Source organism: Periplaneta americana, chromosome 13 (genome assembly GCF_040183065.1).
Source record: "Periplaneta americana isolate PAMFEO1 chromosome 13, P.americana_PAMFEO1_priV1, whole genome shotgun sequence".
Taxonomy (NCBI): domain Eukaryota; kingdom Metazoa; phylum Arthropoda; class Insecta; order Blattodea; family Blattidae; genus Periplaneta; species Periplaneta americana.
The window spans coordinates 80,044,198-80,060,275 of NC_091129.1; the positions used below are offsets into that span (position 1 = coordinate 80,044,198).

Sequence of the window (16,078 nt, forward strand, 5' to 3'; positions counted from 1 at the left end):
ACCTGACCCTTACTAATCGATAGTGATCGATAATTTGTTCGTGTAAGTGTGGCTTCTTTAGTCACTACTTCTATGAATAGATGGCGAAGATAACAGACAGTGATAATGTAATGCGTTTGTATGTAGAGGGACATCATTTTATTTTTACTTCAATTTTTATTGTACCTGAGTTTTTGTATGTACTTCACTCCCATTCCTTCTGCTAATGAAGTTCCAGCTGTCCTCCACACAGAACCAAGGTCGCATATAGTACTGAGTTAGTGAGTATAGTACGTTTCAGAAATATGTTCGCATTTTTCAGCGACGAAAGAGCTTTCAATATTGAATCATATTTTCGCACAGGTACTGTCGTCCGTTTGCCTACGTCGCATCCCGATTTCCCCCACCTACTTTTAGTCGCCCCTCTGTAAAGCTAGTGGCTGGGCTGTCTTGGCTCTTTTTCGAAAACATTAATTTCTGTTGTGATATTATACAACTGTTTAAAATAACTTAAATAAAAGGGTCTCGTTAAGTAGTGTTCTCCAACCAGGAGATCAACCGTGAAAGGAATGTGCTTACTATTGCCTCATCTATTGGAACGAAGTAGATAAATAATATTACCGTTATTACACCAGTATAAAAACCATGCGCTCTCCTGCATATGTTATTTCCTGCATGAAGAGATTAAAAGACCAGGAGATTAACTGTGATCTAATTTTGTAACTAAGGTAGTATCAATATGTCTGTACCAATGTTATGGTTTGTGCTGTGAGCGCTAGCCAATAGAGATAAGAGTACCCAGGTGTGTGACCTTATGACATCTCATGACATCAACATTCATTCACAGCATTACCCTCCTTCGTCTCATCCGGCGGAGACTTTCTCGTGGTTGGAGCACAGTAATTAACTGTCACGTGATTTCCCCTCTTTCTACGATCCTGCGACATAACTACTTGAACGGACAGTAGATAGCATGTCTGAGTAATTTTATCTTTTCGGATCGGGCAGAAGTGAAGATTGAATTTACAGTACGTAAGGTAATTACTCTTTTATAGACTAGGTACAGAATTAGTTCAGCATGAGTTACTAGTACGAAGGACGAAACTGGAATTAGATGCAATAGTCTATAGTGCGATAATAAGCACAAAAAAACTGAAGCCTGTATCGAAATTAACGGCCACCATTTTCAAAAAATATGTTTAAATATCCATATTATGATTATTTTTCAATTTAACTTCATTCTCTGCATTGTACTCTGTGCTGTAGACAGTATAATATACAGTACACTGCATAATGAATACGTTCGCATGGATAACTCAGTTCGTGAGTAAAAACACTTATTGTTAATACTGTACTGTATATTGATTTAAAAAAACCTAATGAAAATTATCAAACTCAAACTTGCGACAATATCCTAGTTTACGTAAATGGACGAACTATTTATCTCCCCCCCATACCTAGTAAAGTGATTTGTTTGTATTTTACATCAGTATCATCGAACTCCGTTCGTGGAAGGGGTAGCAAACGGTGTTTTCTGTTTTCAACCGTTAATCCAAAGGTATAGCCAGGTTAATATTAAAAATATTAGTAAAAATAAAATGATGTCCCGTATAATTGCTGTATAAATCCACATCTACTAACAAAAAATATTTTTCAGGCAACAACTCAATCCAAAATGCTGGAGTGCAATACATCATAGACTCAGTGTTGGACGCTCTGCTCAAAAATCCTGAACGAAGGTAAAACAGATACTTCAGCTTCTGTAGTAGGCCAACGGTGAACCATGCTTCTTCGCATTTTAATTATTCCATGTATTAATACTCATATAAACATACCCATTTCATATTACTACTATGCAAAAATGAAACAAATCAGAGGTTACATGGAAAGCATAATCGAGGAATGGAATTCAACTTAGCACATAGCCTACTTTCAATACTGCTATGCTTTGTTTTTTTTTCCTCTGTTCCGAACGCACCGGAGCCTGTTGTACCTATCAGTGAAATTGGCGATAGCGAGTTATTTGGCGAGATGAGGCCGAGGATTCGCCAGGTGACTAGCTGACATTCGCCTTTCACTTTGGAAAATATAATAAAAATTAAACAAAATATTTTGATAATTGGAGTGTAAATTATGCCTCTGGTGTTAAATCCAAGAAACGAACGTTAGTCTTCTTCGAGTTAATTTTTAGTTACTTCATTTGTGTACATTTGTGAATAATAATAAGTAAGTACAGTATTATCGTTTCGCTGAATAGGTTATCTTTTCTAATTGCTGACGCACCTCAAGTCACAGGCCACTAGTAAATGGCATTTCTGACAATGGCGAACTTCTCGGCTCGTAGCATGTAGGCCTATGGTAAGTTTAATATTTATAAATTCATTCGTCACTTGCTAAATCTGTCCATAGGTTCATATACGTGGAGACGGCCTTCTTCTGGAAGTGGTGGGTTGAGCAGGATGAGAGTACTCAAGGGATAGTGAAGGACCTGGTTAATGAGGGACGCCTGGAGTTCATCGGAGGAGCTTGGAGCATGAACGATGAAGCTGCGAGTCACTATCAGTCAACCATCGACCAGTTCACATGGGGCTTGAGGTAAACTGAAAGAGAGAGAGAGAGAGAGAGAGAGAGAGAGAGAGAGAGAGAGAGAGAGAGAGAGAATAAAGTCGTGTATTTTCAAAAGCAGCTACATCACTTTTTTATGAAGTTGTGTTTTAACTGGTTTCACTGTGTCCATAAAGGCCCCTATAAGCCTGTAAGAATATTAAATTTCAATTCCAGCTACATCGCATTGTTTCAAGTAGGTGAAGTTGGGAGTTAGTTTCAAAAGCAGACAGATTACTAATTCAGTTTCAAAATCACATTGTACAGTAGTGGCAAAAAAAAAACCGACCGACCCTTGTAGCTGATTTCAGAGTCACAGATTCAAATTTTGCTAGTCACAAAACACATCCATCTTGTATAATTAATTGCAACAATGAAATTTATTGCATTTGTTCGATTCTTACCGTCTTTTGTTTCCTTCAGTGCCTCAAACTTACAGACGAAAACAATTTGAGGGTTTTATTTTCATCTGGTATCAATATTACATTTCTACCTCTATTCGGCAAAGATAACTGCGTATTTTTACATTAAATAGCAGTACATAACTCTGTCTTCACTATCCATATTGAAATTACCACAGTTTGACACAATACACAACACAGGATTCTTTTGTATCAGCTACAAGGGTCGATCCGGTTTTTTTTTGCCACTACTGTACATTAGTGAATAAACCAGGCACTGTATCAAACTTTTCCGCCAGTTGTCGCAGCTATTTAATTGGAGCTTGCAAACGCTGAATTCATTGTTGATTACTAAAATTGTTTTGTATTTGTAAAATGCACTAACGGATATTGAGTCGCCTACTTTAATACCGACTGGAGTAAAATTTCCTCCATTGAAAGTAAAGTTGGTAATCCATATGTGTGCTTTTGTCGAATGTGCGTCATCACGCAAAAAAGGTATAAATGACTACCTGGGATCAAATAAACTCCTAAATTTTGGATTTTTGATATACATAATACAGTACAGGATTCCAAAAATTTCACACCTATAGTTTTCTTCTTCAAATATTTAATTTTCTTCCTTTTGACTTTCAAATTCTTGTAATTTTAATTTGTTCTTATCGTTTCCATCTTATTTTCTGTCTTTATTTTTATCTTATCCAGCTTTATTACATTTCAGTTCAGTTTTTTTCTCTTCCACAAACATTTTCCTCTCATCTTCATGGATTTCTGTCGCTTTGAAATTGACTCATTTTCCCTTGAGTTTATTTTTAGTATTTGTATATGCTCTTCTGTGTTCTTTTGTATTCTGTACAGTCACTTTTTTCTATCAAGAATTTTTCCCTCTCCTTTTTAAATAAGTTTCATGTCACAAGCTTCATTTTCCCCAAATTCGTCCATTTCTTTCAGAACTATTGAACGTTTTGTCTCTTGCATCTTCTTGTCTTCTGTCCAATTTTTAACTCTTCACCTGTCCCATATCTCGTCGTTTACAGTTTCCCTTTGTCCTCTCCATCTCCAACTCTTTTTGTACAATCCTTACAATTTCCTCTTTCGGTTCATTTACAACCTCCTTCGTATTCCATCTCTCTTCTCTTTTTTCCCTCATTATTTTTCTCTATGGTCCGTCCTAGCGTCCTCTGACGTAACTTCGCGCATATGGGGGCGGAGTCTATTTGTGCTAGAGTGTATTGTGGACAATATCAGCTCGAGTCCGCTAAGGGGTAAGATGATCGCACTAGAAGATAGAGTAGAGTTCAGATAGAAATTATCCCCTCCTGGAAGCGATTGCTCGCTTCGTTCTAGCAATGCCTCCCCCCAGAGCAGTCATTGGTCCTAGCCCTCCCACATACTACTTGCGCAGAGGTCTTGTTTCGTGTTTCTACTCCACAGATTCCTGGGACGGACCATAACTATTTCTCTTTTTACTTCCTCCCACTTTTCAATAATTTCTATCATTTTCTCTATTCCTCATGCCTTGCGATCATTAACATAATTTGTCTTTCTACTTCTTCTCTTTCTTTACCACTTCTTTGTACCTACATCAAAATTTCAGGAAATTGAACGACACGTTTGGAGAGTGCGGACGTCCACGAATCGGCTGGCAGATTGACCCATTCGGGCATTCTCGAGAGATGGCCTCCATGTTTGCGGGAATGGGCTACGATGGTCTTTTCTTTTCCCGCCTAGACTTCCAAGACAAGGAAAACAGACTAAAAACACGGACTCCGGAGCTGGTCTGGGAAGGGAGTGCCAACCTAGGTGAGTTGGAAAATGAAGAGTTTCCATTCGTAATACAAGTAGATTACAGCTACAGAAGAGATGTCGAAAGACATTGAAGTACAGACCGATTATTTAGTCCTGGCAGCTCAGCGACGCGGATGAGGGGAAGTAATAGGAGTAGTGGGGAGAGCTCCGGAGTGAGATAAGAACCAGCGATCAGTAAACAAATGCAGTACAGCTTAACTGTACTGGAAACACAACGCACGCTATACCGCACGCTTGACATCCGATCGCTCTGAATGCAAGCGACTGACTAACCTGAGCACCACTTGGCGTAACTTAATGGACTCGCCTGATCCAGGTGAAAATTTCGGCAACTGTCAGGACTATATAATCGTACTGTAAATTCAGATAACATTTTATGCTATATCATGTACGCAGATTGAATCACGAAAAGTACAGATTAATAACATAATAATTAATTGGAATGTAACTTGTACCATGTTAAATTCTTACGATATAGGAAGTATGTTAACAAGTCAATAGCTAAGGATATAACGGTGTCTCCTTTAAATGCAATCTTCTCTTACAGGTGCTTCGGCAGATATATTCACAAGTGTGTTGTATAATGGTTACGCAGCTCCAAAGGGGTTCTGTTTCGATGTTCTGTGCAAGGACCAACCATTCATCGACGATCAGAAAAGCCCTGATTACAATGTGGATCAGAAGGTATAACACCAATAACATAATTACAATTCTCCACTCAACAATTTTTTAATTCTCTCTTCAACCCATTCCACTCGTCTCAGCCTTCACTATTCTTCAATTTATTCCTTCATTAATAAATTGAAAGATCCATGTGTTCTGTTAAAATTCATACATCCGCAAATTCTTCACTAAAATCATTCATAAATTGTATTTTTCATTCATACATTCATAATTTCTACTGATAAATTAATAAGTTAATATTCATTCACGCATTCCTTTGTATACTTGTGTGCCCTTTCAAAACAACAGAAAATTATATCTGTACCTAATTCATAAATTCCTACAACTAATTATGTATTTATAAATTCCTGCGTTCACTCGTACATATGCATGAATTTCAGTGCATAAATTCTTGCGCTCCTTTGTCTGTTCGTAAATTCTTATTTCCTTTCGTCTATTCACAAATACTTGCGTCTATTAGCCTATACATAAATTCCTGCGTTCCTTCTTCTATTCATAAATCCCTGCTTCCTTCCATCCATTGATAATTGAAGGGTTGAGAGCCATAGTGGGCCAAGCGCCACTCATTAAAAACAGAGAAAGTAAGGGTTAAAGGTAAGTGAATACCATAGTTTAATGAAGATTGACATATCATTTAGTTTTAATGTGCATACTTTATACTAGTTGCTATAAGTTTCCATTGAATTATGGTAATAACTTAATTTTAATCCTTGTTTTCTACGAGTTTAATATATGGCGCTTGGCTCACTATGGTTCTGAATCCTTCAATTCCTTTGTCCAGCTATCTAACCATAAATTCATGTGTCCATTTATATTTACAGGGTGAAAGAGAAATAGCTCATGTCTTATGTAACAAAAAACTCATATTGGTGGAAAGTTAATATTTTTTTTCACATTTTTTTTCAAATGTTAAATAATCTCTTATTGGGAAATTATTGCGAGTAGTATCGTAATTTTAGTCCATACCGAAGGAAATCTAATAAAGAATAATTTATCCCTCCGGCGTATTTTAATAGCGTGGACGGTTTTCGTGTAAATTTGATTTTAAAAACCTCTAATTTCAAGCCACTGCACGATGTGAGTAGGTTGCAACAACGTCGAGGTAGAGAGCAGCTCATCTACAGAGACACACCAAGTTCGTTGACCTCTTACATCTGTATCACGAGTAGATTATGTTAGCGGCGATGTTACCGGACTGCTGAAACTACAAATTTAATGTTCTAATTAGCCGTGTTCTAATCACAAAACATAACATAGGTTTTCTATTTATTTAAGTATATCCTATCGTCCCATTCAATTTGCAAGGTTATTTCACTTTCACGCTGTATATTCCTGCTTCCATTAATATATTAATAAATTTCTGTGTCCATTCATTTATTCATGAATTCTTGTGACAATTAATTTATCCATAAACATCTGTGTTCATTCATCTGTTTATGAATTCCCGTTTGTATTAGATATATCATAAATTCTTATGTCCATATTTATATTAAGAAATTCCTGTATCATTTCATATACTCATAAATTCAATTGTCCTTCATTCTGTTCATAAATTCCTGTGTTCCTTCAGAAACTATTATAAATTCTATAAGATAATGGCCGTTCCAGCACTATTATATTGGTCAGAACACTAGATATTAACAAAAACGAGCAGGAACAAAGAATAGAAGCATTGGAAAAGAGGTACCTGAGGAATGTAACTGATTACAGAATAACAGACGTGAAACGAAGCGAGGATAATAGTACAGAATTAATATTTGGAAACTTACAGATGAAATCATACAATAGAGAGAAATCTGAATGGAACACATAAACAGAATGGATCACAGATGAGTTCCGAAGATATACTTTACTACTAAATTTTAAGATGAAGAAATATCGGGAGCCGAAGTAAAATGGGTAGACCAGTTTTAAAATCCAACGTACTTTGATGTTTTATCTTTGATGATGATGATGATGATGATGATGATGATGATGATGATGATGACGACGACGACGACGACGACGACGACGATGAGGAAGGTGATGAGGCTTATTCAATTCATTCACTCAAAATGTAGACCTATATCCACATTTATACATTCACAATTTCGCATGTTCGTTTTAACACATTCGTAAATCCATCCGCCTTATTCATAAATCAATTTTTTCGTTTAAAATTTTAAAATCTCTTCTTGTCTTTTCGAAGTGCAACTTTGTTGCGCCATCCTTTTATATACACCGTGTCCCGCTTAGAGGGATCGAGAAATAAGTGCTAAATAATGGTTTTATAACATAACTTTTTATATAACTTGATGTAAAAACTCTCCGAGTTTCGGAGAATGGTCAGTGCAACTCGATGTGTGAGCCTCGAGCTACCCTGAAGACATCTAAAAGGTACTCAACATCCTGCCAAGTGTTCCATAACATTTGTGAAGTGATTAGCGCAGCTGCATTTATAATGCGTTGTCTGATTTTTTCCAAAGTGTCTACTGCATCACGTTGGTATACATCACTTGCCACAAAGCCCAGAGGAAGGTCAAGACGGATAACCTAGGTGGCCAGGCAAGGGTTCTCCTCTTCCGATAAACCTACTGGGAAAGTTTGCTTACAAAAAGCCACGCACTGCTCCATAGTAATGGAGTGGAGCACCATGTTACTGAAAAACCGATTCTCGGAGGAGTTGATCAACAAAACAAGTTCTGCAACATGTCCAGAAACACATTCCCTGTGACTGTTGCCTCGATGAAGAAGAATGGTCCAATAACGGAATGTTCTACTGAATGGTGCTAGGCTTGTTTCCACGATAAATGTTAGTACGCATGCGCATGAACATGCAACTGTTTTTAAACAATTGGTGCATAAACTTGGACAGTTTACAGTTTCTGCATCTTGTCAGATGTAAATCAAAACAATATCTTCATCTGATTTTAAGTGGTTCGCTTTCATTTCTCGATCCCTCTAAGCGGGACACGGTGTAGCCTATTCCTGAATTATTCCATGAATTCATTTACCCTATCATAAATTATTCAACATTCACTGTTCAAACATCTATAAATTTCCGAGTCCACTTTTTACTTCGTGATTTCGTCTTTTAGTTCAGTCACTCTCTCTGCAATTTTATTTTCGCTCCTTCATATATTAAGAAATTTCCCATATTAATGTTACCATAAATTCTTTCATTACATCTCAGTAATTAATTCATTTATCCATTAGGCCTATATTCATAACTCAGTTGTTCAATTTACAAAATGTTACTTCTATCACCATATATATTTATAAGCCGTATGCCAAGGCTCTTCATTATGCACGAACCATTGGCATACTCATGTCGGCCATTATCTTGTAATGTGAATATTTCCGATAGTAGTAGCGAAGTCAGGTCTGAAAAATACTAATTTCTGTCCTAATTCTCTTCTACAGATACAAGACTTTGTTGCATTTGTCAAGCAGCAGGCGTCTTCGTACACAAGTCAGAACATAATTTTGACAATGGGAGAGGATTTTCATTACCAAGACGCCAACATGTGGTACAAGAACTTGGACAAGCTAATCAGGTAGATAATCTTGCAGATTAAATAATCTACGGCTTATTTCACATGTACTTACTTATGTTTTAGTACTGATGTTTCATTTAACTACGTTCTCAGCTTCAGAAGTTAGTGGGTGAGAAATGGGAGAAGAATTTTGTATGTAACTCTTTATGAGGGACAGAGTTCCTTCAAAGTTTTTCATCAGACTCGTCCTCGGTGACATGGTTTTCTTACTTGCTATGAATGCGAGAGTCGAGAATTCAAAACCAGCTGAAGGCAAAGGCATTTTAAGAGCTTTTTTGACTAATTGCTGTGAAATTCGGTAGATTTGTTGTATCTACACATTTAAATAATAGTACCAAATTTAATAAAATTTCATGCATTACTTCCTTAGATATTATTTTTTCACTTATTTTAATGATATTAAGTTATGCGAAAATTCAAAACATCCCTCAAGACTTCAGAATTGTTGATTGCGTATTAAAATTATCTGTGAAAGATTTTCATGATTAAGAAAACTACGCATGGATTTTTAAATTCGAACATTGGTTAATGAGATAAATTTTTTTTATAGAAATCCTAATTTTTACTTGATAAATTTTATTTCAATTTTAAAAGTTACAAATTCGTACCATGAAAATTTTTCAGCGAAGAGCTGATTCCATGCATAGATTTATGTATTGGAGTAGGCTACGCTGAGTATTCTTGCAAAGTTTCATTCAAATCGTAGCAAATGTAAGTCGACGGGAACTATTTTATTCACTAAAAACGTAGTTTTGAGAAAACGCAATTTTCAGTAGGTTGATTAGATTTAAAGGAACTACGCTTAGTATTTTAAAAATTGTCGCCAGATCTCTCAAAAGGGCGGGCGGAGGATGAATATATGCCAAATGTTAAATAAACAAACAAACAAACAAACATACAAACAAAACAAAATAAATAAATAAATAAATAAATAAATAAATAAATAAATAAATAAATAAATAAATAAATAAATAAATAAATAAATAAATAAATAAATAAATAAATAAATAAATAAATAAATAAATAAATAAATAAATAAATAAATAAATAAATAAATAAATAAATAAATAAATAAATAAATAAATAAATAAATAAATAAATAAATAAATAAATAAATAAATAAATAAATAAATAAATAAATAAATAAATAAATAAATAAATAAATAAATAAATAAATAAATAAATAAATAAATAAATAAATATTTGATTTTAGGGCTCATCTTTATTAGATTTATTGTTTTGTTTTGATGAATACGACCACCTCTCAGAATAGTAATTTTTCATTTTTTCAATGGAAATCACGTTAAGCATCTCCTGTCATGTTGATGAAAAAATATTCACATTTCAGAAGATGTTAATTGGACTTCTTTGTCTTATTTTGATGACTACTACCACCATTTAGAATACTGAATGCTCATTTTTAGAAAATGGAAATCATATTGAACATCTTCTATGGCGTCGAAGAGCAATTATTACTCTTATCTCGGAAGATATTAATTTTAGGACCCATGTTTATTGGAATGTTTTTCTTGTTTTGATGAATACTACTACCCCCAAAATACTGAAAGCGTTTTATAACATCCTATATTTAAGTATAACTTTATAGTCACTATCAGTTAATTTTGATTCAACGGCTTCCATACAACAGAAGTAGAATAATTCTTCACACTTTAAGATTACGAGTGTCCAAAAGACCTTCATTCATCAGATAGAGATGTGAAGGAAATCAACATATGAGTCAAATAAAATAACTACATAAATTTCACAGGCATGTACAGTGCAGGTAGAACGGACTCTGCAGTAGCTGTAGTATCTATATATAGTTCTTGCAAGGTGCAAGTTTACTCGCGTCTGCAATAAGTGGCGGCTCGTTTTAAGTGAAAAACAATAAACTCCTCACATCATTTTTCTTTCGTGATGAGTCGAAGGAGAAAGATTTTTTAATTAAGAAGAGAGATAAAGCTTCTATTATGTACTATTACAATTTCTTACGCATGCCATTTTATGTTACAAATAAATACAGTAAAGGTTTTAGTAAAGAAACACTATCTAAATCTGCTTTAGAACAGCTAAAGGTAAAAATGGGATATTAACAAAGTGAGACTGATATCAAATATCGTTAGCACGTTGTGCGTGCGAGTTACAGAATTGCACGACATATGATCGACTAGCAAAGAGCATTTATGGATAAATTTGAAATGTGGCAGTATCATGTAGAACATAGCCAACTTCAATTTCTGTGACTATAAATTATCTTGAAGAGGGATAAGAAAATCTTTTTACCAAATGTAGTAAGTTTGGAGAAACAGTAGCACTTGACCAGCAATCGAGTTTTTTCTGAAATCCTTTTGGCTTACAGTCGATAGAAAATCCTGAATGTTTTTAGCTTGAATTGATCAATCTATAGAACATGTTAGAACATGTTAGCATGTTACAGACCACCCAGTGAATTTAACAATTTAACTTTGCACAAACTAAATGAATATCTTAATACAGTATCAGAAGACCGAAACGTAGTAATTGCTGGGGATCTAAACCTCCCGAAAATTAACTGGAACGGGATTTCAGGTACAAATTCAGATGCACAGACCCTTGTTAATGAATTGATCTGGCGTAAAGATTTCACGCAGGTAGTAAATGGTCCGACGCGTGACAATGCCCTCTTAGATGTTTACCTACTAAGACCTGTCTCTCTCTTTGTCAACTCTGAAAGTCTTCATAAAATAAGTGATCACAATAGCGTCTTATTAGAAATCTTCTGGGAAAACACAGTAAATCCGAGGTCAAGTCCAGTGTCTGTCTGGAACTTCAACAAAACCGATGTCCATGAATTACAAACGTTTCTACGACAAAAGCATGATGACTTTCTAAGGACTGAAGGAAATATGGAAAATGTGTGGCATAAATTGAAGTGTATAATTTTCGAGGCATTAGTAAAATGTGTACCTTCTAAAATAATTAAGAAAAATCCGGACCCAGAATATTACACTAATTATATTCGCTACTTAAAGAAAAAGACAAGGCGCGCATTTAGCAAACGTAAACGGAGCCATGAGCATTGGGAAAAATATATCGAATTAATTAAGAAACTTGAGTGTGAAAAAAGGTTAGCTCAGGAAAATTTTCTAAAAACTATTTTAAAAGAAGATGAAAGTAACAATTGGAGACAGTTTTATAATTATGTACGCAGGAGAAAAGGGAAAAATGAAGGAGTAGTGCTTTTACGAAATCAGAACGGAGAAAGTATAACTGATGACAAAGAAAAGGCCGACTTATTAAATTCCTATTTCATTTCGGTTTTCAATAATAATAATAATAATAATAATAATAATAATAATAATAATAATAATAATAATAATCCCGCTGATAGGAGTGGTTGTGTCACAGACCGTGAATGTGAACCAAATTCGACTTTCAAAATAACTTCCAAAGGAGTTAGAGAGAGAATAACGAAATTAAAAAATCGGAAGTCTCGAGGACCAGATAGTATTGCTACAGAGATTCTTAAATTAGGTTCCGAGGCCATAATTCCATACTTAATGCGTATATTTCATGTTTCCATAAACAATGCAGCTATTCCATGTGACTGGAAATCAGCTATAGTGGTACCCATACATAAAGGTGGAAATAAATTAGATGTCGGAAACTACAGACCGATTAGCCTTACATCTGTCGTATGTAAAGTCATGGAGCATTTGATATCGGATTATATTCGTCATGTTCTAAATGCGAAAGTCTGGTTTTACAACCGCCAGCATGGTTTTAGGGAAGGCTTCTCATGTGATAGTCAAATTACGTCGCTGGTTCAGGATCTAGCTGAAGAGGTAGATTAGAGGCGGAAGAATCGATGCAGTTGTGATTGACTTTTCGAAAGCATTTGATTTGGTGCCACATGACATATTAATAGATAAGTTAAGTAGGCTAGGAATAGATAAAAGAGTGGTGCTATGGATCCAAGAATTCTTAAAAGGTAGAACCCAGAGAGTTAGAGTAGGTCATGAAATATCGGAAATTGGAAATATAAGTTCAGGGGTGCCACAGGGCAGCGTTCTGGGTCCATTACTCTTTATAATATACGTAAATGACCTATGCCAGGATATTACATCAAATGTGAGGCTATTTGCAGACGACTGCATTATCTATAGAAAGATTAGAAATAATTCAGATGTAGATGCTATTCAAACAGACTTGAATAACATTTACAACTGGGCGTTAAAGCATAGGATGAAAATAAATGGTTCTAAAAGTAAATCTAAAACATTTTGTAAAACCCGAGAGGAAACTAGTCTTAATTACGAATTCAGTGGTGTTGTAATTCCGCAAGAACAATGTTGTAAATACCTAGGAGTGTATTTAAACTCCAAACTTTCTTGGGGAGAGCATGTTGATAATGTTACAGGCAAAGCATGGAGGGCACTTCACTTTATTATGAGAATCTTGAGAAAGGCTAGCCCCAAATCGAGGGAAATTAGCATATCTAACATTAGTGCGACCGTTAATGGAATACGGAACTACGTGTTGGGATCGCTATAGAATATATCAGATAAATTCCTTAGAAAGAATCCAGTATAGGGCAGCTAAATTTGTTAAAGGTAAAAGAGAAGATGGGAACGATACGATAAAAGAACTTAAATGGGAAACTTTGGAAAACAGACGTAGGAAAACTAGAATAACATCACTGTATAGAGCACATCTAGGTCAGAAAGCATGGGTAGACATAACGGCTCGGTTAGAAAAGCCAACGTACTATGGTAGGAACGATCATGATTTTAAAATCAAATGTAGGAAACAGAAAACGGATATAGGTAAATTCTCATTTTTAAACAGAACTATAAATGATTGGAATGACCTACCTGCAGCGGTCTTTGAGGGCTGTCCTTCCTTAAGGAGATTCAAGAATAATTTAAAGAGTTGTGTATAAAGTGAAAATTAAAATTAAGGTGACATTCAACATTTAATTTTTTAAGGTGACATGTATTTATCTAGCCTTACGAGTTTACTTCCTTGGTTTGAATTGTAAATTATTTAAAAATAGCGTGTAAGAGGGCCTTAGACTAGAAATGTTTAGTTTAAATGTAGTTCTGTTTATAAGTATGCATAAGAATGCAATTATTTGACTTATTTGAACTGTTGTATCAGTGAAGCGAGGTGAGTCAGTGAAGTTATGGTTTTACAGTGCAGGGAACAGTTCCGATCAGTGATAATTTATAGCGTCAATGAAATGTGTTCTATAGTGTCAGTGAAATGTGTTACAGAGTGTCAGTGAAATGTGTGCTAAAGTGTCAGTGAAATGCGTCATAGTGCCACTACAGGGAATGAGATGAGAGTAAAGTGAAAGACTATTGAAACTTATGTAGGACCTATACATAATTATGTAGGTTGTGTTGTAAAAGTAAGTGTTTTATTTTATGTTTTATTATTATTGTGTTAAATTGTATTGTGTATTCTTATTGTATTGTGTATAAAATTGTATATGTGTTGTAAATTGTATTATGTATTGTATTTTAACTGTGTATTGTTAATATTGTATATACCACTGCCACGGGGTGCTTGCCCACTTGCAGTGTAAATAAATACATGCATACATACATCAAGCCACTCAGATTCCAGCCAAATCAGGAATCGAACTGTTCGTAATGCAGCCTAAGAAGTTCCAACTATACTCTTTGCTTCCATATATAATGTATGTGCTTGAGTCAGAGTTTAATACAAGACAGAAGTGTAAAAGCTCTCAATGTACAGAAAGAGCTTAGAAGTAAGTTTATTTCATCTGCCGTGACATTTGTAAAACTATTTCCTCGAAATGTTATTGTCTGTGAATACAGACTATTACCTTTCTGAGAACAGAGGAATACTCTTTAATGTATAAAGACTTGTAAATTCTCGCATTCTATGTTTCAAATAAGACATATAATAAGATATATTAACAAATAATATAATAATAAATAAATGTTGCAGCTACAGTATGTTTGTTGTATTTTGAAAACGTTGTATTCAATTTGTGTTTCCAGTACTAAACTAATTTACGAAGCTAGGAAATAATATAATTTTATTATGTATGTTTAGGTAAAGTCTGTCTAAAATTACTATAATTATTGTACTATGCGTCATTCTGAAATTCAAATCATGGAGTAGATATCACGACCACCTTCATGAGCCGCCAGAGCGCACCGTGGCAGTGAACTGCTTTTGCAGCGAAACTACAAACAACTTGTAACTGCTGCGGCTGGCTCCGTCTGTCTTCCTCCCTTTCAAGGTTTTTTTATCACTTTGTGAGCACGAGTTGCCCATCCATGTACATGTAGCTCTGTACGTAGACAAACTTAGCTCTTGTTTTGTCTTACGAAGTCGTCCTCTTCTGTAATGTAATAAGCAGTGCACAAGCAAGCGTTTGAATATCCAACTGTGTTTGCCTCAGAACACATTCGCCGTGATAACCTAAAACCTCTATAACAATTAGTACAAAATTAGATACAATATATGCTAATTCAGACGGACCGAGGAACGTAAAGCGCTTCGTAATGGCTTCTCTCGGAAATGTAGTATAACCATAGAATTCAATTTGTACATTTACTAAAAGGAGAAGAAGCTTTCTGTTACAGAATGATAGTGCTCTAGGTAGAATTTACAGGCAATTTCCAGTTTAGGTAAAAATTTAATTATGCAAGTGATAAGTATTGCCTGAAAACCTACAATTAATTCATTTAAAATTTCTGTTGCTCAGAAAAAGAACATTTTACATTTTAAAATTAACACAATCCACGAAAATTATGGTAAATCCTGTCTGAACATCTACGAGTCCTACGAAACTATCCTCCATCACAATTAGAGGCAAACAGAAAAACCAACTCTAACCAAATAAAAACAAAACAAAATAAAACAAAACTCGGCTCATCTCATTGGATATAATAAACTCAACCCAGACAACGTAACCTAACGCAATTCTCACTAGCTGTACTTAACCCAAATAATCAACTGAAAACAATCCAATATAAAGCAAACAACTCTGCCCAAATCAATCTTAAATTGGTGAAGTCCCTTATTTAACGATGCTGTTTCAACAAT

General features: G+C 34.9%; 1 protein-coding gene across 1 annotated transcript in view; it reads left to right on the forward strand.

Annotated features, from left to right (window-relative positions):
- LOC138712049 (lysosomal alpha-mannosidase-like) overlaps positions 1-16,078 on the forward strand; it is a 41,277-nt gene that overhangs the window by 7,493 nt on the left and 17,706 nt on the right. Inside the window, exons 3-7 of the mRNA XM_069843439.1 lie at positions 1,637-1,718; positions 2,389-2,574; positions 4,582-4,787; positions 5,341-5,477; positions 8,880-9,013. Coding sequence (XP_069699540.1) covers positions 1,637-1,718; positions 2,389-2,574; positions 4,582-4,787; positions 5,341-5,477; positions 8,880-9,013 — 745 coding nt within the window. The remainder of the gene's footprint in view (positions 1-1,636; positions 1,719-2,388; positions 2,575-4,581; positions 4,788-5,340; positions 5,478-8,879; positions 9,014-16,078) is intronic.